Source organism: Brugia malayi (genome assembly GCF_000002995.4).
Source record: "Brugia malayi strain FR3 genome assembly, contig: Bm_018, whole genome shotgun sequence".
NCBI lineage: Eukaryota > Metazoa > Nematoda > Chromadorea > Rhabditida > Onchocercidae > Brugia > Brugia malayi.
The window spans coordinates 48,262-72,594 of NW_025062295.1; the positions used below are offsets into that span (position 1 = coordinate 48,262).

At 23.8% G+C, this 24,333-nt stretch overlaps 1 protein-coding gene, 1 non-coding gene and 8 pseudogenes across 10 annotated transcripts; 3 read left to right on the forward strand and 7 right to left on the reverse strand.

The window, feature by feature from the left end:
* Window positions 1-1,297: 1,297 nt before the first annotated feature.
* Window positions 1,298-1,420, reverse strand: Bm18373 (annotated as a pseudogene). Its single transcript has one exon. A coding segment is annotated over exon 1 (123 nt).
* Window positions 1,421-2,878: 1,458 nt separating this feature from the next.
* Bm18374 lies at window positions 2,879-3,118 on the reverse strand (annotated as a pseudogene). The gene has a single exon. A coding segment is annotated over exon 1 (240 nt).
* A 157-nt stretch (window positions 3,119-3,275) lies between these two features.
* Bm17141 (Uncharacterized protein) lies at window positions 3,276-3,783 on the forward strand (the record flags this gene model as incomplete). Its single annotated transcript, XM_043082880.1, has 2 exons — window positions 3,276-3,605; window positions 3,760-3,783. 2 exons carry the CDS (start codon window positions 3,276-3,278, stop codon window positions 3,781-3,783), a joined length of 354 nt encoding a protein of 117 aa, XP_042938814.1.
* Bm18375 lies at window positions 3,282-3,614 on the forward strand (annotated as a pseudogene). Its single transcript has one exon. A coding segment is annotated over exon 1 (333 nt).
* Bm18376 lies at window positions 3,590-3,943 on the reverse strand (annotated as a pseudogene). Its single transcript has one exon. A coding segment is annotated over exon 1 (354 nt).
* Window positions 3,944-18,510: 14,567 nt separating this feature from the next.
* Window positions 18,511-18,572, reverse strand: Bm16668. The gene has a single exon (XR_006228070.1). It is a non-coding gene; the product is annotated as an Unclassified non-coding RNA Bm16668 (non-coding RNA).
* A 1,374-nt stretch (window positions 18,573-19,946) lies between these two features.
* Bm18377 lies at window positions 19,947-20,069 on the reverse strand (annotated as a pseudogene). Its single transcript has one exon. A coding segment is annotated over exon 1 (123 nt).
* A 1,449-nt stretch (window positions 20,070-21,518) lies between these two features.
* On the reverse strand, window positions 21,519-21,752 carry Bm18378 (annotated as a pseudogene). The gene has a single exon. A coding segment is annotated over exon 1 (234 nt).
* Window positions 21,753-21,891: 139 nt separating this feature from the next.
* Bm18379 lies at window positions 21,892-22,158 on the forward strand (annotated as a pseudogene). Its single transcript has one exon. A coding segment is annotated over exon 1 (267 nt).
* A 60-nt stretch (window positions 22,159-22,218) lies between these two features.
* Bm18380 lies at window positions 22,219-22,581 on the reverse strand (annotated as a pseudogene). The gene has a single exon. A coding segment is annotated over exon 1 (363 nt).
* Between the last annotated feature and the right edge of the window lie 1,752 nt (window positions 22,582-24,333).

Consider the following 24,333-nt stretch of genomic DNA (forward strand, 5'->3'; position numbering starts at 1 on the left):
TAAAAATTATACGATTTTCTTAAAATTTGATATTTATATTTGAAATAAAAATTATTTTTAATTGTTAGAATGAATTGAAAACGTGACAAATCAAAAATTTAATCAGTTTTACTAATCAAATACTGGTTAAAACTTAATTATTAAAGTTTATTTTAATATTTATGCTGGTCAAATGATTACAATTATGTGACCAGTACCCATGCAATGCATAAAAATTAGTCAGTTAAGTTCAAAATATCTACTTTTTTTAATGACTTGATATTTTTTTATATTTTTATATATATATATATATATATATATATATATATATATATATATTAAAAATTAATTAAAATAAATTTTTGATATTGCTGGAATTTATTTTGTAGAATAATATGCAAAATTCTAGTAAATTAATAAATTTTCATAAAATTTAAATCTGAAATAAAAATTAATTATAATTGTGAGAATGAATTAAAACTGTCAAAAATTAAAAATTTAATTAGTTTTGCTAATCAAATATCGATTAAAACTTAATTATTAAAGCTTATTTTAATATTTCTGCTGATCAAATGACCACGATGTATGCGACCAGCACCTATGCAATGCACACAAATTAATCAATTATAAGAAAATAAACTTTAATAACTAAGTTTTTTTTTAATATTAGAGAAATGAAATTAATCAAAATTTTTTTTAATATTAGAGAAGTGAAATTAATTAAATTCAAATTAAGAATTAAAATTTTGTAATGAGGTTTTGCGCAAAAATTCATCAGCAAAATTAACAAAACTTTCAATTAGTAATGGTTTTAATTCAATTTAAGAATTAAAATTAAATTTTATTTCAAATTTAAATTTTGAATTTTTTAAAAATTTTAAAATTTGTGATAGTTTTCATACATTAAAAAAGGAAATTGGTTCTAAATTATCAATTTTTATTTTAATTAAGTGCCAAAACTACTAAAAATAGCAATATTTTGAACTTAATTGATTATGTTATATGCCTTGCACTAGAGCTTGTCATATATGGTGTGGTCATTTTATAGTTTAAATATTAAAATACGTTTTTGTAATTAAGTTTTGCGCAAAAAATCATCAGCAAAATTAATAAAACTTTCAATTTAAGAATTAAAATTAAATTTTATTTCAAATTTAAATTTTGAATTTTTTAAAAATTTTAATATTTGTAATAGTTTTCGTACATTTAACAAGGAAATTGGTTGTAAATTATCAATTTTAATTTTATTTAAGTGCCTCTAATTCAACTTTGTGGTTGCCAAATGCCATACTTGCAGCAAAAGGTGGACTATAGCTCAGCTATGTTTATCCAGGTGATACAATTCTTCTGGTATACCTCTACCATCATTCCAAAAATCTGTTGCAATTCTATAATTAGCATCTTCAGATTTTAGTTTTAACTTACCCATGCTGGCAAAAAAATCGACTATAATACCTGCCACTCAGGTAAAATCCTTTTGTTTCACTTGCGCCAGACTGTCGTGACAACAACAAAGTAAGGGTTGCTATTAACAATGTTTTTTATTAATTATATTCATTTCACTATTAAATAAATTATGCTAATTCTATTATCAGCTAAAAGCTAGACAAATAAAGAACTTTTAAGCTTACTCAAGAACTTATAAGTGTTATAGGCAACAAATCAATTTGCTTTCCTACTACTTTTGAGAATTGCTATTAGTTTAACATTGATTAACTGAAAATTGTTCAATATAACCTATATGGGAGAGGGAGAGAGAGAGAGAGAGAGAAGGAGGATTTTCTTTCTCTTTGCTTTCGTTATTAATATATCTTTCATTTCACTCTCATCAATCAGATCTTTGCAGCGTTTAGTTAACAAATATAACTTGTCTTTTCATAACACCAAGACTTACTTCTTCATCTCTAAGTTTCAGAGTGTCCTCAGAAACTATGTCACAACTATGTACATTCTGTGACATACTGGTCCTACTTCGTCACTCATGCCTCATTTTGTCACCATGGCACGTGATAAGTAGACGTTTGTTTTATATTCGAAGATGCATCGCTTATCTCTTCTGCTACCCTTCCACCCATGATGGCAACAGTTACATCTCTTTTCTCTTTTATGGCATACTCTACCCATCTGTTCCTACAATACTTTCATCTATTTGGTAAGAAGAAGATAAAGAATATGTTTTATTTGAATCACGAAGACTTATAAACTCATCAATAATCTCAAACTCATCATCATCTTCTATTATAGATTCTGTGATCCGATCGTTATTTTTTGAATTTGTACTGCCTGCAGTACTAAATCAATTGTGAGAGAAACTAAAATCCATACATTTAAAACTAAACAATATTACTTATACTATAAATTGATATTGCTGTCAGTAACTATTATTACTATTCTAGTAAATAATAAAATATTTTATTGTCTAATCATAGAAAAATTTTACTTCCATGGAATGAATATTGGGGTTATAACATGGGTGAAAAATGAAAAACCTCTATGCTAAATTTTAGTTAACGTGCATATTGGAGATATTAAAAAAGTTGTTTTTGAGGTATTGCATTTTGTTTTTGTTTTAGCTATAAGGCCAGAGGGTTGTTCCTATAGAATAGCAGTAGTGTCGGTAAAAAAATCTTATCCTGGACATGCGAAAAGAATTCAGAACTCTATGCAATGTTGCATTTTTTTCCATTGATGTACCATTTAAACTGCAATTCACATTCACATAGAGAAGAATTAGCTAAGTCATAACATCTGACTCTAACTTTTCTACCATCACCACTCTCAATAACATAAACATTTGTAATTTTTCTGTCATCATTATCTAATATTGAAAAATCAGTGATTTTGTTATCTTTATAGAATTTACTATTTAAAAGTTCGCTTAGTTTATAGCCGTATCCTTATCTTGTAGTGTTATTCTTGCGTGAAAGCTACTATCCTCAGAAGCTTGCTTTACCAATATTACAAACTTATCAGCAAGAGAAGCTGCTAGCTCACTTGCCAAATTCAATTTTCTTATATTTTCCTCTTCTAGAAAGGAACGCTGCTCCTCCAGTTTTGCTATGCTTTCCTTGGTTGCTTACACTGCTTTCCTTTGTGGAAAAAGAAAATTACGTGCGTAGCCAGGCTTTACTTTCACAACCCAGATGCTAAGCTCGAGCTTCAGCTATGTAAAGTGAACTGTTATAATCTCAGGCTAAACCACAGTATAAAAACCACTCTTCCGGTAAAAATATAAATAAGCACTTCACTTTACGTAGAATGTGGATATCATTTGAAATATTTTTTAAGAATAGATAATGTCACAGGTTGGGGGTATAGATGTAGAAATCAAAAAACAAAGTTCTGTATGTAAGCAAATGCGTCTTAGCATAGGCCGTACAAGTCTTTTAAGTACGCTGACCAGAGTAAGTGGAGTGGTCGAAAGGCGTAATGCAATAGATATCTTGGCGTGTATAAATATTAAAGCACAACATGGCAGCATAAAATTAATGGCTACTGATCTTGATATTTCAATATTTGCTTCACTTGCTGCAGATGTGTCAACAGAAGGAGAAGTAAAAGTTTCAGCACATACTTTACACGATATAGTGAAGAAGTTGCCAGCTGATTTGGATGTCAATTTTGAGGTAAACGAGTTTGCTAATTCTGTTACATCACTTTCTTCTGAAATTGTGTCATTACTGCTTTGTATGATAAGCCCAGGAACCGGACAGGGGGAGAGAAAAGAGAAATCATACTTTGTTGCTGGAAGGAAAAAAGCAATAAAGCCTACTATCTCAGGTCTGCGCATTATCAGTTGCATAGCTACCCATGCTCCAAAGGAAAAACCAACGATCCAAATTGGAACATTACTAGGGTTGTGTTCTTGAAGCCAATCAATGGCTATTGCGGCGTCAGTTAACTCCCCTATACCCTTATCGAAAGTTCCAGTGGATTTACATTTAACAAGAAAATTGGTTCTAAATTATCATTTTTTATTTTAATTAAGTGCCAAAACTGCTAAAAATAGCAATATTTTGAAGTTAATTCATTATGTTATATGCATTGCAGCAGAGCGAGACAAGTATGGTGTGGTCATTTTATAGTTTAAATATTAATACACGCTTTTGTAATTAAGTTTTACGCAAAAATTCGTCAGCAAAATTAATAAAACTTTCATTTAATCATGGTTTTAATTCAATTTAAGGTTCAAAATTAAATTTAATTTGAAATTTAAATTTTGAATTTTTTAAAAATTTTAAAATTTGTAATAATTTTCTTACATTAAACAAGAAAATTGGTTCTAAATTATCATTTTTTATTTTATTTAAGTGCCAAAACTGCTATTAATTCATTATGTTATATGCATTGCAGCAGAGCGGGACAAGTATGGTGTGGTCATTTTATAGTTTAAATATTAAAATACGCTTTTGTAATTAAATTTTACGCAAAAATCCGTCAGCAAAATTAATAAAACTATCATTTAATCATGGTTTTAATTGAATTTAAGGTTCAGAATCAAATTTAATTTCAAATTTAAATTCTGAGTTTTTTAAAAATTTTAAAATTGGTAATAGTTTTCTTAAATTTAACAAGAAAATTGGTTCTAAATTATCATTTTTTGTTTTAATTAAGTGCCAAAAACAATATAAATAGCAATATTTTGAACTTAGTAGATTATGTTATACTTATTAAATTCTTACAGTTACAATTATTTTTTGTTTTAAATTTAAAATTCAATTTCTATTAAAATTCATTGAATTTATAAGAATTATAAAATAAATTCTAGTAATATCAAAAACTAATTTTATTTAAATTTAAAATATTAAAAAATCTCAAATCATTAAAAAAATAGATATTTTGTAGTTAATTGATTGAATTTTATGCGTTGCATAGGTACCGGTCACACACATCGTGGTCATTTGACCAGCAATAATAATAAAATAAACTTTAGAAGTTAAGTTTCAATCAATATTTCATTGGCAAAATTAATTAAATTTTTAATTTTTCACGATTCCTATTCATTCTTACAATTAAAATAAATTTATATTTCAAATTTAAATAACCCATTTATAAAATTCCCATAATTTGTACAGGTTTTTGCATATTAAACTAGGTAAGAAGTCTTATTATGATCAAAATTTAATTTTAAAGGATATTAAAAATTATCATTTAATAAAAAAAAATTGATTATTATATACGCATAGTGCTTGAACATTGTGGTCATTTGACATCTTAAATAATAAAATAATGCTTAGGCTTAGGCTTAGGGTATACTTAGGCTTAGGCTTAAGCTTTATTTCAAATCTAAACATTGATTTTGGTGAAAATTTTATAATTTCCAAGAGTTTTTGTATATTAAACGAGGAAATAATTTCTAGTTTTATCAATTGTGATTTTAATTAAATGTTAAAACTATTAAGAAATATCAATTCATTTAAAAAAATTAGTTATTTTGAACTCAATTGATTAAATTTATGCATTGCATGGATAACGGTCAGTTACGGTGTGGTCAATTGACAACATAAATAAGAAAATAAATTTCAATAACAGCTTTTTTTAATATTTGAGAACCAAAATTAGTAAGATTAAAATTTGTCGTAGATTTAATTCATTTCTGCAGCTAAAATTAATTTTTATTTGAAAATTTTATTTGAAAATTTTATTTGAAAAAAAAATAAAATTTGCAAATGATGATTTTAATTTTTATTTTGAAGTTGAAATTAATTTTAATTGCAGATTTAGGTATGGATCAATAGGATTTCTCGACAATTCCTAAGAGTTTTTACTAATTTGAAACTGACAAAATTTTTAAATCTGCTAAACTTTGTTTTAATTGAATGCCAAAAATGTTAGGAAAAATTGTAATTCATTTAAAGATCTATACACATTCAATAGTAGATATTTGACAATTTATCCAAAAAGGAAAGTTTGCAAAATTCACTTTGAAGTTCACCTTACACTTTCAAAAATTCACTTTATCTTTTTCAAAAAAAAAAAATTTACTTTCATTTCTTCTAGTATTATTAAATTTCATTTTAATTGTTAAAACTTTTAAGGAATAGCAATACATTTAAAAAAAAATAGAAAATTAGATCTCAGCAAGTTTTTTATGTGCATTGTACAGGAACTGGTCATATACATTGTGGTCATTTGACATCATTAATAATAAAATAAACTTTAATAATTAAGTTCTTAGCAATATTTCAGTAGCGGATTTAATAAAATAGACTGTGAAATAAATCCCGGCATTGTCAAATTTCAATTTAATAAAATGTTAAAATATTTAAAAAAATCAATTCAATAAAAAAAGTCAGATATTTTGAGCTTAATTGATTAATTTATAAGCGTTGCATAAGTACTGGTCATTCACGATGTGTCAATTGGCAACATAAAATAAGCTTTAATAATTAAGTTTTAATCAATATTTGATTAGCGAAATTGATTAAATTTTTAGTTTGTCACGGTTCTAATTTATTTTTACAATTAAAATTAATTTTAATTTCAAATTTAAATATTAAATTTTATGAAAACTCAATAATTTATTAGTGCTTTGCGTATTAAACTATATAATAAATGCTGGAATTGTCAAAATTTAATTTCATTAAATGTTAGAATATTGAAAAATATCAATTCATAAAAAAAAATTAGATAATTTGAACTTAATTGATTATTTTTTATTCATTTCATGGATACTGGTCACATACATTGTAGTCATTTGACCAGCAAAAATAATAAAATCAAGTTTAGAAATTGAGTTCTGAATGATATTTTAGAAGCAAAATTAATTAAATTTTTAATTTGCCACTGTTCTAATTAATTCTTACAATTGAAATTAATTTTTATTTCAAATTTAAATATCAAATTTAATGAAAATTCAATAATTTGTCAGAGTTTTGTATATTAAACTATAAAATAAATTCTAGCAATATCAAAAACTCATTTTATTTAAATGTTAAAATATTAAAAAAAAATCAAATCATTAAAAAAATTAGATAATTTGAACTTGATTGATTAATTTATAAGCGTTGCATAGGTACTGGTCAATCACGGTGTGGTCAATTGGTCAGCATAAAATATTAAAAAAAACTTTAAAAAATAACTTTTAATCAATATTTTATTAGCAAAATTAATTAAATTCTTTGTTTGTCACGGTTTTATTTCATTCTTACAATTGTAATTAATTTATTTTCCAAATTTAAATGCCATAATTTAAGAAAATTGTGCAGTTTGTAAAAGTTTTTGCATAATAAACTATGAAATAAATGCCGGTGTTGTCAAATTTCAATTTAATTAAAATGTTAAAACTATTAAAAAATATCAGTTCGTAAAGAAAATTAGATATTTTGAGCTTAATTAATTTATAAGCGTTGAATAGTACTGGTCACATATATCGCGGTCATTTGACATTTTAAATAATAAACAAATGCTTAGGCTTAGGCTTAGGGTGTACTTAGGCTTAGGCTTAAGCATTTTTTCAAATCTAAAAATTGATTATGGTGAAAATTTTATAATTTCCAAGAGTTTTTGTATATTAAACGAGGAAATAATTTCTAGTTTTATCAATTGTGATTTTAATTAAATGTTAAAACTATTAAGAAATATCAATTCATTTAAAAAAATTAGTTATTTTGAACTCAATTGATTAAATTTATGCATTGCATGGATAACGGTCAGTTACGGTGTGGTCAATTGACAACATAAATATGAAAATAAATTTCAATAACAGCTTTTTTTAATATTTGAGAACCAAAATTAGTAAGATTTTTAATTTGTCGTAGATTTAATTCATTTCTGCAGCTAAAATTAATTTCTGTTTGAAATCTTAAGATAGAATTTTATGAAAGTTTTATGATTTGCAATGAATCAAAACCTTTTTTGTATATTAGACTTTTTTCTATAATTTCTAGCAATATCAAATTTTACTTTAATTAAATGTTAAAATTGTTAAAAAATATATATTCATTAAAAAAAGTTAGATGTTTTGAGCTTAACTGATTAATTTATATGCATTGCATGGGTACTGGTCATTTACAGTTGGTCAATTGATCAGCGTGAATAATAAAATAAACTTTAATAATTAAGTTTTAATCGATATTTGATTAGCAAAATTAATCAAATTTTTAATTTATCACGATTTTAATTCATTCTTACAATTAAAATTAATTTATATTTCAAATTTAAATAACCCATTTATAAAAATCCCATAATTTGTACGGGTATTTACATACTTAATTAGGTAAGAAGTTCTACTATTATCAAAATTTAATTTCAAAGGATGTTAAAACTATTAAAAAATATCATTTAATTAAAAAAAAAAATTGATTATTATATACGCATAATGCGGGAACTGGTCACATACATTGTGGTCATTTGACATCTCAAATAATAAAAAAATGCTTGGGCTTAGGCTTAAGCATTATTTCAAACCTAAAAATTGATTTTGGTGAAAATTTTATAATTTACAAGAGCTTTTGTATATTAAAGGGAGAAAAAATCTCTAATTTTATCAATTTTGATTTTAATTAAATGTTAAAACTATTAAAAAATATCAATTCCTAAAAAAAAATTAGTTATTTTGAATTCAGTTATTTAATTTTATGCGTTGCATACGTAATAAGAAAATAAACTTTAATAACTAAGTTTTTTTTTTTTTTAATATTTGAGAGGTGAAATTAATAAGATTTTTAATTTGTCGTAGATTTAATTCATTTCTGCAGCTAAAATTAGTTTTTATTTGAAATCTTAAGATCGAATTTTATGAAAATTTTATGATTTGCAATGAATCAAAGCCTTTTTTGTATATTAGACTACGAAATAATTTCTACTAATATCAAATTTTACTTTAATTAAATATTAAAATTGTTAAAAAAATATATATTCATTAAAAAAAGTTAGATATTTCGAGCTTAATTGATCAATTTATATGCATTGCATAGGTACTGGTTATTTACGATTGGTCATTTGATCGGCATAAATAATAAAATAATCATTCAAAATTAGGTTTTAAACAATGTTTTATTTGCAAAATTATTTAAATTTTTAACTTGCCACTGTTCTAATTCATTCTTACAATTGAAAATAATTTTTATTTCAAATTTAAATATCAAATTTTATGAAAATTCATTAATTTATTAGAATTTTGCATATTAATCTACAAAATAAATAGTAGTAAATATCAAAAACTAGTTTTAAATTAATGTTAAAATATTGAAAAATATCAATTCATTGAAAAAAAATGGTTATTTTGAACTTAATTGATTAATTTTTACGCACTTCATAGGTACTGGTCATTTTACGGTTGGTCATTTTGTCAGCATAAATAATTAAATAAACTTTGAAAATTAAATTTTAATCAATATTTTATTAGCGAAATTGATTAAATTTTTTATTTTCTACTGTTCTAATTCATTCTTACAATTGAAATTGATTTTTATTTCAAATTTAAATATCAAATTTTATGAAAATTCAATAATTTGTTAAGGTTTTGTATATTAAACTATAAAATAAATTCTAGCAATATCAAAAAATCATTTTTATTAAATGCTTAAAAATTAAATGCTAATAAATTATTGAATTTTCATAAAATTTGATATTTAGATTTGAAGTAAAAAATAATTTGAATTGTAAGGATGAATTAAAACCGTGATAAATTAAAAATTTAATCAATTTCGCTAGTCGAATATTGATTGAAACTTAATTTTTAAATTTTATTTAGTTATTTATGCTGATCAAATGAGCAACCGTAGATGACCAGTACCTGTGCAATGCATACAAATTAATCAACTAAGCTCAAAATATCTAACTTTTTTTAATGAATATATATTTTTTAACAGTTTTAACATTTAATTAAAGCAAAATTTGATATTACTAGAAATTATAGAAAAAAGTCTATTATATATAATTTTAGCTGCAGAAATGAATTAAGTCTACGACAAATTAAAAATCTTATTAATTTTGCAATGCACACAAATTAATCAATTAAGTTCAAATTATCTAATTTTTTAAATGATTAGATTTTTTTTAATATTTCAACATTTAATTAAAATGTTTCTTTGATATTGCTAGAATTTATTTTATAGTTTAACATGCAAAATTCTAATAAATTATTGATTTTTCATAAAATTTGATATTTAAATTTGAAATATAAATTAATTTTAATTGTAAGAATGAATTAAAATCGTGATAAATTAAAAATTTAATTAATTTTGCTAATCAAATATCGATTAAAACTTAATTATTAAAGTTTATTTTATTATTCACGCTGATCAATTGACCAACTGTAAATGACCAGTACCCATGCAATGCATATAAATTAATCAGTTAAGCTCAAAACATCTAACTTTTTTTAATGAATATATATTTTTTAACAATTTTAACATTTAATTAAAGTAAAATTTGATATTGCTAGAAATTATAGAAAAAAGTCTAATATACAAAAAAGGTTTTGATTCATTGCAAATCATAAAACTTTCATAAAATTCTATCTTAAGATTTCAAACAGAAATTAATTTTAGCTGCAGAAATGAATTAAATCTACGACAAATTAAAAATCTTACTAATTTTGGTTCTCAAATATTAAAAAAAGCTGTTATTGAAATTTATTTTCATATTTATGTTGTCAATTGACCACACCGTAACTGACCGTTATCCATGCAATGCATAAATTTAATCAATTGAGTTCAAAATAACTAATTTTTTTAAATGAATTGATATTTCTTAATAGTTTTAACATTTAATTAAAATCACAATTGATAAAACTAGAAATTATTTCCTCGTTTAATATACAAAAACTCTTGGAAATTATAAAATTTTCACCATAATCAATTTTTAGATTTGAAAAAATGCTTAAGCCTAAGCCTAAGTACACCTAAGCCTAAGCCTAAGCATTTGTTTATTATTTAAAATGTCAAATGACCGCGATATATGTGACCAGTACTATTCAACGCTTATAAATTAATTAAGCTCAAAATATCTAATTTTCTTTACGAACTGATATTTTTTAATAGTTTTAACATTTTAATTAAATTGAAATTTGACAACACCGGCATTTATTTCATAGTTTATTATGCAAAAACTTTTACAAACTGCACAATTTTCTTAAATTATGGCATTTAAATTTGGAAAATAAATTAATTACAATTGTAAGAATGAAATAAAACCGTGACAAACAAAGAATTTAATTAATTTTGCTAATAAAATATTGATTAAAAGTTATTTTTTAAAGTTTTTTTTAATATTTTATGCTGACCAATTGACCACACCGTGATTGACCAGTACCTATGCAACGCTTATAAATTAATCAATCAAGTTCAAATTATCTAATTTTTTTAATGATTTGATTTTTTTTTAATATTTTAACATTTAAATAAAATGAGTTTTTGATATTGCTAGAATTTATTTTATAGTTTAATATACAAAACTCTGACAAATTATTGAATTTTCATTAAATTTGATATTTAAATTTGAAATAAAAATTAATTTCAATTGTAAGAATTAATTAGAACAGTGGCAAATTAAAAATTTAATTAATTTTGCTTCTAAAATATCATTCAGAACTCAATTTCTAAACTTGATTTTATTATTTTTGCTGGTCAAATGACTACAATGTATGTGACCAGTATCCATGAAATGAATAAAAAATAATCAATTAAGTTCAAATTATCTAATTTTTTTTTATGAATTGATATTTTTCAATATTCTAACATTTAATGAAATTAAATTTTGACAATTCCAGCATTTATTATATAGTTTAATACGCAAAGCACTAATAAATTATTGAGTTTTCATAAAATTTAATATTTAAATTTGAAATTAAAATTAATTTTAATTGTAAAAATAAATTAGAACCGTGACAAACTAAAAATTTAATCAATTTCGCTAATCAAATATTGATTAAAACTTAATTATTAAAGCTTATTTTATGTTGCCAATTGACACATCGTGAATGACCAGTACTTATGCAACGCTTATAAATTAATCAATTAAGCTCAAAATATCTGACTTTTTTTATTGAATTGATTTTTTTAAATATTTTAACATTTTATTAAATTGAAATTTGACAATGCCGGGATTTATTTCACAGTCTATTTTATTAAATCCGCTACTGAAATATTGCTAAGAACTTAATTATTAAAGTTTATTTTATTATTAATGATGTCAAATGACCACAATGTATATGACCAGTTCCTGTACAATGCACATAAAAAACTTGCTGAGATCTAATTTTCTATTTTTTTTAAATGTATTGCTATTCCTTAAAAGTTTTAACAATTAAAATGAAATTTAATAATACTAGAAGAAATGAAAGTAAATTTTTTTTTTTTGAAAAAGATAAAGTGAATTTTTGAAAGTGTAAGGTGAACTTCAAAGTGAATTTTGCAAACTTTCCTTTTTGGATAAATTGTCAAATATCTACTATTGAATGTGTATAGATCTTTAAATGAATTACAATTTTCCTAACATTTTTGGCATTCAATTAAAACAAAGTTTAGCAGATTTAAAAATTTTGTCAGTTTCAAATTAGTAAAAACTCTTAGGAATTGTCGAGAAATCCTATTGATCCATACCTAAATCTGCAATTAAAATTAATTTCAACTTCAAAATAAAAATTAAAATCATCATTTGCAAATTTTATTTTTTTTTTCAAATAAAATTTTCAAATAAAATTTTCAAATAAAAATTAATTTTAGCTGCAGAAATGAATTAAATCTACGACAAATTTTAATCTTACTAATTTTGGTTCTCAAATATTAAAAAAAGCTGTTATTGAAATTTATTTTCTTATTTATGTTGTCAATTGACCACACCGTAACTGACCGTTATCCATGCAATGCATAAATTTAATCAATTGAGTTCAAAATAACTAATTTTTTAAATGAATTGATATTTCTTAATAGTTTTAACATTTAATTAAAATCACAATTGATAAAACTAGAAATTATTTCCTCGTTTAATATACAAAAACTCTTGGAAATTATAAAATTTTCACCATAATCAATTTTTAGATTTGAAAAAATGCTTAAGCCTAAGCCTAAGTACACCCTAAGCCTAAGCCTAAGCATTTGTTTATTATTTAAAATGTCAAATGACCGCGATATATGTGACCAGTACTATTCAACGCTTATAAATTAATTAAGCTCAAAATATCTAATTTTCTTTACGAACTGATATTTTTTAATAGTTTTAACATTTTAATTAAATTGAAATTTGACAACACCGGCATTTATTTCATAGTTTATTATGCAAAAACTTTTACAAACTGCACAATTTTCTTAAATTATGGCATTTAAATTTGGAAAATAAATTAATTACAATTGTAAGAATGAAATAAAACCGTGACAAACAAAGAATTTAATTAATTTTGCTAATAAAATATTGATTAAAAGTTATTTTTTAAAGTTTTTTTTAATATTTTATGCTGACCAATTGACCACACCGTGATTGACCAGTACCTATGCAACGCTTATAAATTAATCAATCAAGTTCAAATTATCTAATTTTTTTAATGATTTGATTTTTTTTAATATTTTAACATTTAAATAAAATGAGTTTTTGATATTGCTAGAATTTATTTTATAGTTTAATATACAAAACTCTGACAAATTATTGAATTTTCATTAAATTTGATATTTAAATTTGAAATAAAAATTAATTTCAATTGTAAGAATTAATTAGAACAGTGGCAAATTAAAAATTTAATTAATTTTGCTTCTAAAATATCATTCAGAACTCAATTTCTAAACTTGATTTTATTATTTTTGCTGGTCAAATGACTACAATGTATGTGACCAGTATCCATGAAATGAATAAAAAATAATCAATTAAGTTCAAATTATCTAATTTTTTTTTATGAATTGATATTTTCAATATTCTAACATTTAATGAAATTAAATTTTGACAATTCCAGCATTTATTATATAGTTTAATACGCAAAGCACTAATAAATTATTGAGTTTTCATAAAATTTAATATTTAAATTTGAAATTAAAATTAATTTTAATTGTAAAAATAAATTAGAACCGTGACAAACTAAAAATTTAATCAATTTCGCTAATCAAATATTGATTAAAACTTAATTATTAAAGCTTATTTTATGTTGCCAATTGACACATCGTGAATGACCAGTACTTATGCAACGCTTATAAATTAATCAATTAAGCTCAAAATATCTGACTTTTTTTATTGAATTGATTTTTTAAATATTTTAACATTTTATTAAATTGAAATTTGACAATGCCGGGATTTATTTCACAGTCTATTTTATTAAATCCGCTACTGAAATATTGCTAAGAACTTAATTATTAAAGTTTATTTTATTATTAATGATGTCAAATGACCACAATGTATATGACCAGTTCCTGTACAATGCACATAAAAAACTTGCTGAGATCTAATTTTCTATTTTTTTTTAAATGTATTGCTATTCCTTAAAAGTTTTAACAATTAAAATGAAATTTAATAATACTAGAAGAAATGAAAGTAAATTTTTTTTTTTGAAAAAGATAAAGTGAATTTTTGAAAGTGTAAGGTGAACTTCAAAGTGAATTTTGCAAACTTTCCTTTTTGGATAAATTGTCAAATATCTACTATTGAATGTGTATAGATCTTTAAATGAATTACAATTTTTCCTAACATTTTTGGCATTCAATTAAAACAAAGTTTAGCAGATTTAAAAATTTTGTCAGTTTCAAATTAGTAAAAACTCTTAGGAATTGTCGAGAAATCCTATTGATCCATACCTAAATCTGCAATTAAAATTAATTTCAACTTCAAAATAAAAATTAAAATCATCATTTGCAAATTTTATTTTTTTTTCAAATAAAATTTTCAAATAAAATTTTCAAATAAAAATTAATTTTAGCTGCAGAAATGAATTAAATCTACGACAAATTTTAATCTTACTAATTTTGGTTCTCAAATATTAAAAAAAGCTGTTATTGAAATTTATTTTCTTATTTATGTTGTCAATTGACCACACCGTAACTGACCGTTATCCATGCAATGCATAAATTTAATCAATTGAGTTCAAAATAACTAATTTTTTTAAATGAATTGATATTTCTTAATAGTTTTAACATTTAATTAAAATCACAATTGATAAAACTAGAAATTATTTCCTCGTTTAATATACAAAAACTCTTGGAAATTATAAAATTTTCACCAAAATCAATGTTTAGATTTGAAATAAAGCTTAAGCCTAAGCCTAAGCATTATTTTATTATTTAAGATGCCAAATGACTACAATGTTCAAGCACTATGCGTATATAATAATCAATTTTTTTTTATTAAATGATAATTTTTAATATCCTTTAAAATTAAATTTTGATCATAATAAGACTTCTTACCTAGTTTAATATGCAAAAACCTGTACAAATTATGGGAATTTTATAAATGGGTTATTTAAATTTGAAATATAAATTTATTTTAATTGTAAGAATGAATAGGAATCGTGAAAAATTAAAAATTTAATTAATTTTGCCAATGAAATATTGATTGAAACTTAACTTCTAAAGTTTATTTTATTATTATTGCTGGTCAAATGACCACGATGTGTGTGACCGGTACCTATGCAACGCATAAAATTCAATCAATTAACTACAAAATATCTATTTTTTTAATGATTTGAGATTTTTTAATATTTTAAATTTAAATAAAATTAGTTTTTGATATTACTAGAATTTATTTTATAATTCTTATAAATTCAATGAATTTTAATAGAAATTGAATTTTAAATTTAAAACAAAAAATAATTGTAACTGTAAGAATTTAATAAGTATAACATAATCTACTAAGTTCAAAATATTGCTATTTATATTGTTTTTGGCACTTAATTAAAACAAAAAATGATAATTTAGAACCAATTTTCTTGTTAAATTTAAGAAAACTATTACCAATTTTAAAATTTTTAAAAAACTCAGAATTTAAATTTGAAATTAAATTTGATTCTGAACCTTAAATTCAATTAAAACCATGATTAAATGATAGTTTTATTAATTTTGCTGACGGATTTTTGCGTAAAATTTAATTACAAAAGCGTATTTTAATATTTAAACTATAAAATGACCACACCATACTTGTCCCGCTCTGCTGCAATGCATATAACATAATGAATTAATAGCAGTTTTGGCACTTAAATAAAATAAAAAATGATAATTTAGAACCAATTTTCTTGTTTAATGTAAGAAAATTATTACAAATTTTAAAATTTTTAAAAAATTCAAAATTTAAATTTGAAATTAAATTTAATTTTGAACCTTAAATTGAATTAAAACCATGATTAAATGAAAGTTTTATTAATTTTGCTGACGAATTTTTGCGTAAAACTTAATTACAAAAGCGTATTTTAATATTTAAACTATAAAATGACAACGCAATAAATGACCAGCACTGGTACAATGCACGTAACATAGTCAATTAGGTTCAAAATAAGCTTTTTTTAGTAGTTTTGGCACTTAATTAGAATTAAAATTGATAAATTAGAACCAATTTCCTTGTCTAATGTAGGAAAACTATAACAAATTTTAAAATTTTTAAAAAATTCAAAATTTAAATTTGAATTTAAATTTAATTTAAATTTTTAAATTGAATTAAAATCATGATTAATTGAAAGTTTTATTAATTTTGCTGACGAATTTTTGCGTAAAATTTAATTACAAAAGCGTATTTTAATATTTAAACAATAAAATGACCACACCATACTTGTCCCGCTCTGCTGCAGTGCATATAACATAATGAATTAACTTCAAAATAAGCTTTTTTTAGCAGTTTTGGCACTTAATTAAAATAAAAAATGATAATTTAGAACCAATTTTCTTGTTAAATGTAAGAAAACTATTACAAATTTTAAAATTTTTAAAAATTCAAAATTTAAATTTGAAATTGAATTTAATTTTGGACCTTAAATTCAATTAAAACACTGATTAATTGAAAGTTTTGTTAACTTTGCTGACGAATTTTTGCGTAAAACTTAATTACAAAAGCGTATTTTAATATTTAAACTATAAAATGACCACACCATATATGACTCGCCCTGGTGCAATGCATATAAATTAATCAATTAAGCTCAAAATATCTAACTTTTTTTTAAAGAATATAGTTTTTTTTAACAGTTTTAACACTTAATTAAAATAAATTTTTGACATTACTGGAATTTATTTTACGTTTTATATACAAAACTCTAATAAATTATTGATTTTTCATAAAATTTGATGTTCAAATAATGATTAATTTTAATTGTAAGAAAATATTATATCTGTGACTAATTAAAAATTTTTTTATTTTCACAACTTAAATTTTACACAAAACTTAATTAATAGAGTTTATTTAATTATTTATGCTGATCAACTGACCAACTGTAAATGACCAGTACCCATGCAACACTTTTGAATTAATCAATTAAGTCCAAATTATCTAGTTTTTTTTAATGAATCAATATTTTTTAATATTTTAACTATTAATAAAAATAAATTTTTGGCATTACTGGAATTCATTTTACAATTTAATATACAAAACTCTAATAAATTAATGAATTTTCATAAAATTTGTTATTTAAATTATATATACTTTTTTCTGACTTTTTTGATCATTAATAAACCTTATATCTCTGTTAGTTAATACTTCGACTAACTTACATCGATCAACCATAGGAATACCAGAAGCTTTTTCAATAATGAAATTGCTTCTGCAACTGTTTTATCAGGGGAACAACATAGTCTGAAGTAAAAGAGTCAATAGTCAATTGCTTAAATAATCAATTAACTTTTTTTGCTGCTTTCTTTTTGTACTTATGTATAAGATCGAACACTTTGGTTGGTGTAGCTCAGTTGGTAGAGCGTCGGCTTGTGGTACTGCTGAGTGCGGCTAGTTGGGTTCTGCTCGTACTTCCCAAAAAAATCCTCCCTGCATTACGATGAATGAATGTGCAATTTACATAGCCGGCAAAGGCTCTCTCGAATAAATCGAGTGGGTTTGACTCAGCTGGTAAGGCATTAGCTTGTGGTAATCAATTAACTTCAAAATATTGCTATTTTTAGTAGTTTTGGCACTTAATCAAAAATAAAAAATGATAATTTAGAACCAATTTTCTTGTTAAATGTAAGAAAACTATTACAAATTTTAAAATTTTTAAAAAATTCAAAATTTAAATTTGAAATTAAATTTAATTTTGAACCTTAAATTCAATTAAAACCACGATTAATTGAAAGTTTTATTAATTTTGCTGATGAATTTTTGCGCAAAACTTAATTACAAAAGCGTATTTTAATATTTAAACTATAAAATGACCACACCATATATGACCGCCCTGGTGCAATGCATATAAATTAATCAATTAAGCTCAAAATATCTAACTTTTTTTTAAAGAATGTAGTTTTTTTTAACAGTTTTAACATTTAATTAAAATAAATTTTGACATTACTGGAATTTATTTTACGTTTAATATACAAAACTCTAATGAATTATTGAATTTTCATAAAATTTGATGTTCAAATAATGATCTGCTCGCTGGCTGGCTGACTGTGCTGCTGCTGCTGCTGCTGCCTGCTGCTGCTGCTGCTGCTGCTGCTGCTGCTGCTGCTGCTGCTGCTGCTGCTGCTGCTGCTATTACTTTTTTTAACGATCTAATATTTTTAACATTTTAATATCTAATTAAAATAAATTTTTGACCAACCGGATTTATTTCACAGTTTAATATACAAACACTTTTAAAAATTATACGATTTTCTTAAAATTTGATATTTATATTTGAAATAAAAATTATTTTTAATTGTTAGAATGAATGAAAACGTGACAAATCAAAATTTAATCAGTTTTACTAATCAAATACTGTTAAAATTAATTATTAAAGTTATTTAATATTTATGCTGGTCAAATGATTACAATTATGTGACCAGTACCATGCAATGCATAAAAATTAGTCAGTTAAGTTCAAAATATCTACTTTTTTTAATGACTTGACATTTTTTTATATTTTTATATATATATATATATAATATATCATAATATATATATATATATATATTAAAAATTATTAAATATTTATTGATATTGCTGGAATTTATTTGTAGAATAATATGCAAATTCTAGTAAATTAATAAATTTTCATAAAATTTAAATCTGAAATAAAATTAATTATAATTGTGAGAATGAATTAAAACTGTCAAAAATTAAAAATTTAATTAGTTTTGCTAATCAAATATCGACTAAAACTTAATTATTAAAACTTATTTTAATATTTCTGCTGATCAAATGACCACGATGTATGCGACCAGCACCTATGCAATGACACAATTAATCAATTATAAGAAAATAAACTTTAATAACTAAGTTTTTTTTTAATATTAGAGAAATGAAATTAATCAAAATTTTTTTATATATTAGAAGAAGTGAAATTAATTAAATTCAAATTAAGAATTAAATTTTGTAATGAGGTTTTGCGCCAAAAATTCATCAGCAAAATTAAAAACAAAATCTTTCATTAGTAATGGTTTTAATTCAATTTAAAATTAAATTAAATTTAATTTCAAATTTAAATTTTGAATTTTTTTAAATTTTTTTTGATGTTTTCATACATTAAAATAGAAATTGGTTCTAAATTATCAATTTTTATTTTAATTAAGTGCCAAACATACTAAAAATAGCAATATTTTTGAACTTAATTGATTATGTTATATGCCTTGCCTAGAGCTTGTCATATATGATGGTGTGGTCATTTTATAGTTTAAATATTAAAATACGTTTTTGTAATTAAGTTTTGCGCAAAAAATCATCAGCAAAATTAATAAAACTTTCAATTTAAGAATTAAAATTAAATTTTATTTCAAATTTAAATTTTGAATTTTTTTAAAAATTTTAATATTTGTAATAGTTTTCGTACATTTAACAAGGAAATTGGTTGTAAATATCAATTTTAATTTTATTTAAGTGCTCTAATTCAACTTTGTGGTTGCCAAATGCCATACTTGCAGCAAAAGGTGGACTATAGCTCAGCTATGTTTATCCAGGTGATACAATTCTTCTGGTATACCTCTACCATCATTCCAAAAATCTGTTGCAATTCTATAATTAGCATCTTCAGATTTTAGTTTTAACTTACCCATGCTGGCAAAAAAATCGACTATAATAACCTGCCACTCAGGTAAAATCCTTTTGTTTCACTTGCGCCAGACTGTCGTGACAACAACAAAGTAAGGGTTGCTATTAACAATGTTTTTTATTAATTATATCATTTCACTATTAAATAAATTATGCTAATTCTATTATCAGCTAAAACGCTAGACAAATAAAGAACTTTTAAGCTTACCAAGAACTTACAGTGTTATAGGCAACAAATCAATTTGCTTTCTACTACTTTGAGAATTGCTATTAGTTTAACATTGATTAACTGAAAATTGTTCAATATAACCTATATGGGAGAGGGAGAGAGAGAGAGAGAGAGAGAGAAGGAGGATTTTCTTTCTCTTTGCTTTCGTTATTAATATATCTTTCATTTCACTCTCATCAATCAGATCTTTGCAGCGTTTAGTTAACAAATATAACTTGTCTTTTCATAACACCAAAGACTTACTTCTTCATCTCTAAGTTTCAGAGTGTCCTCAGAAACTATGTACAACTATGTACATTCTGTGACACTACTGGTCTCTTCGTCACTCATGCCTCATTTTGTCACCATGGCCGTGATAAGTAGACGTTTGTTTTATATTCGAAGATGCATCGCTTATCTCTTCTGCTACCCCTTCCACCCATGATGGCAACAGTTCATCTTCTTTTCTCTTTATGGCATACTCTACCCTACTGTCCTACAATACTTTCATCTATTTTGTAAGAAGAAGATAAAGAATATGTTTTATTTGAATCAGAAGACTTATAAACTCATCAATAATCTCAAACTCATCATCATCTTCTATTATAGATTCTGTGATCCGATGTTATTTTTGATTATTGTACTGCTGCAGTACTAAATCAATTGTGAGAGAAACTAAAATCCAATACATTTAAAACTAAACAATATTAGCTTATACTATAAATTGATATTGCTGTCAGTAACTATTATTACTATTCTAGTAAATAATAAAATATTTATTTCTAATCATAGAAAAATTTTACTTCCATGGAATGAATATTGGGGTTATAACATGGGTGAAAAATGAAAACCTCTATGCTAAATTTTAGTTAACGTGCATATTGGAGATATTAAAAAAGTTGTTTTTGAGGTATTGCATTTTGTTTTTGTTTTAGCTATAAGGCCAGAGGTTGTTCCTATAGAATAGCAGTAGTGTCGGTAAAAAAATCTTATCCTGGACATGCGAAAAGAATTCAGAACTCTATGCAATGTTGCATTTTTTCCATTGATGTACCATTTAAACTGCAATTCACATTCACATAGAGAAGAATTAGCTAAGTCATAACATCTGACTCTAACTTTTTTACCATCACCACTCTCATAACATAAACATTTGTAATTTTTCTGTCATCATTATCTAATATTGAAAAATCAGTGATTTTGTTATCTTTATAGAATTTACTATTTAAAAGTTCGCTTAGTTTATAGCCGTATCCTTATCTTGTAGTGTTATTCTTGCGTGAAAGCTACTATCCTCAGAAGCTTGCTTTACCAATATTACAAACTTATCAGCAAGAGAAGCTGCTAGCTCACTTGCCAAATTCAATTTTCTTATATTTTCCTCTTCTAGAAAGGAACGCTGCTCCTCCAGTTTTGCTATGCTTTCCTTGGTTGCTTACACTGCTTTCCTTTGTGGAAAAAGAAAATTACGTGCGTAGCCAGGCTTTACTTTCAACAACCCAGATGCTAAGCTCGAGCTTCAGCTATGTAAAGTGAACTGTTATAATCTCAGGCTAAACCACAGTATAAAAAACCACTCTTCCGGTAAAATATAAATAAGCACTTCACTTTACGTAGAATGTGGATATCATTTGAAATATTTTTTAAGAATAGATAATGTCACAGGTTGGGGTATAGATGTAGAAATCAAAAAACAAAGTTCTGTATGTAAGCAAATGCGTTTTAGCATAGGCCGTACAAGTCTTTTAAGTACGCTGACCAGAGTAAGTGGAGTGGTCGAAAGGCGTAATGCAATAGATATCTTGGCGTGTATAAATATTAAAGCACAACATGGCAGCATAAAATTAATGGCTACTGATCTTGATATTTCAATATTTGCTTCACTTGCTGCAGATGTTCAACAGAAGGAGAAGTAAAAGTTTCAGCACATACTTTACACGATATAGTGAAGAAGTTGCCAGCTGATTGGATGTCAATTTTGAGGTAAACGAGTTTGCTAATTCTGTTACATCACTTTCTTCTGAAATTGTGTCATTACTGCTTTGTATGATAAGCCCAGGAACCGGACAGGGGGAGAGAAAAGAGAAATCATACTTTGTTGCTGGAAGGAAAAAAGCAATAAAGCCTACTATCTCAGGTCTGCGCATTATCAGTTGCATAGCTACCCATGCTCCAAAGGAAAAACCAACGATCCAAATTGGAACATTACTAGGGTTGTGTTCTTGAAGCCAATCAATGGCTATTGCGGCGTCAGTTAACTCCCCTATACCCTTATCGAAAGTTCCAGTGGATTTACATTTAACAAGAAAATTGGTTCTAAATTATCATTTTTAATTTAATTAAGTGCCAAAACTGCTAAAAAATAGCAATATTTTGAAGTTAATTCATTATGTTATATGCATTGCAGCAGAGCAAGTATGGTGTGGTCATTTTATAGTTTAAATATTAAATTGCGCTTTTGTAATTAAGTTTTACGCAAAAATTCGTCAGCAAAATTAATAAAACTTTCATTTAATCATGGTTTTAATTCAATTTAAGGTTCAAAATTAAATTTAATTTCAAATTTAGATTTTGAATTTTTTAATAAATTTAAAATTAGTTATAGTTTCCTTGCATTAAACAAGGAAATTGGTTCTAAATTATCATTTTTTATTTTATTTAAGTGCCAAAACTGCTATTAATTCATTATGTTATATGCATTGCAGCAGAGCGGGACAAGTATGGTGTGGTCATTTTATAGTTTAAATATTAAAATACGCTTTTGTAATTAAATTTTACGCAAAAATCCGTCAGCAAAATTAATAAAACTATCATTTAATCATGGTTTTAATTGAATTTAAGGTTCAGAATCAAATTTAATTTCAAATTTAAATTCTGAGTTTTTTAAAAATTTTAAAATTGGTAATAGTTTTCTTAAATTTAACAAGAAAATTGGTTCTAAATTATCATTTTTTGATTTAATTATTTGCCAAAAACAATATAAATAGCAATATTTTTGAACTTAGTAGATTATGTTATACTTATTAAATTCTTACAGTTACAATTATTTTTGTTTTAAATTTAAAATTCAATTTCTATTAAAATTCATTGAATTTATAAGAATTATAAAATAAATTCTAGTAATATCAAAAACTAATTTTATTTAAATTTAAAATATTAAAAAATCTCAAATCATTAAAAAAATAGATATTTTGTAGTTAATTGATTGAATTTTATGCGTTGCATAGGTACCGTCACACACATCGTGGTCATTTGACCAGCAATAATAATAAAATAAACTTTAGAAGTTAAGTTTCAATCAATATTTCATTGGCAAAATTAATTAAATTTTTAATTTTTCACGATTCCTATTCATTCTTACAATTAAAATAAATTTATATTTCAAATTTAAATAACCCATTTATAAAATTCCCATAATTTGTACAGGTTTTGCATATTAAACTAGGTAAGAAGTCTTATTATGATCAAAATTTAATTTTAAAGGATATTAAAAATTATCATTTAATAAAAAAAAATTGATTATTATATACGCATAGTGCTTGAACATTGTGGTCATTTGACATCTTAAATAATAAAATAATGCTTAGGCTTAGGCTTAGGGTATACTTAGGCTTAGGCTTAAGCTTTATTTCAAATCTAAACATTGATTTTGGTGAAAATTTTATAATTTCCAAGAGTTTTTGTATATTAAACGAGGAAATAATTTCTAGTTTTATCAATTGTGATTTTAATTAAATGTTAAAACTATTAAGAAATATCAATTCATTTAAAAAAATTAGTTATTTTGAACTCAATTGATTAAATTTATGCATTGCATGGATAACGGTCAGTTACGGTGTGGTCAATTGACAACATAAATAAGAAAATAAACTTTAATAACTAAGTTTTTTTTAATATTAGAGAAGTGAAATCAATTAAACTCAAATTAAAAATTAAAATTTTGTAATTAAGTTTTGCTCAAAAATTCAACAGCAAAATTAATAAAACTTTCAATTAATAATGGTTTTTTTTTTTTTTTTTTTTTTTTTTTAAAATGGTTTTTTTTTAATTATATAATGGTCTTAAAATTAAAA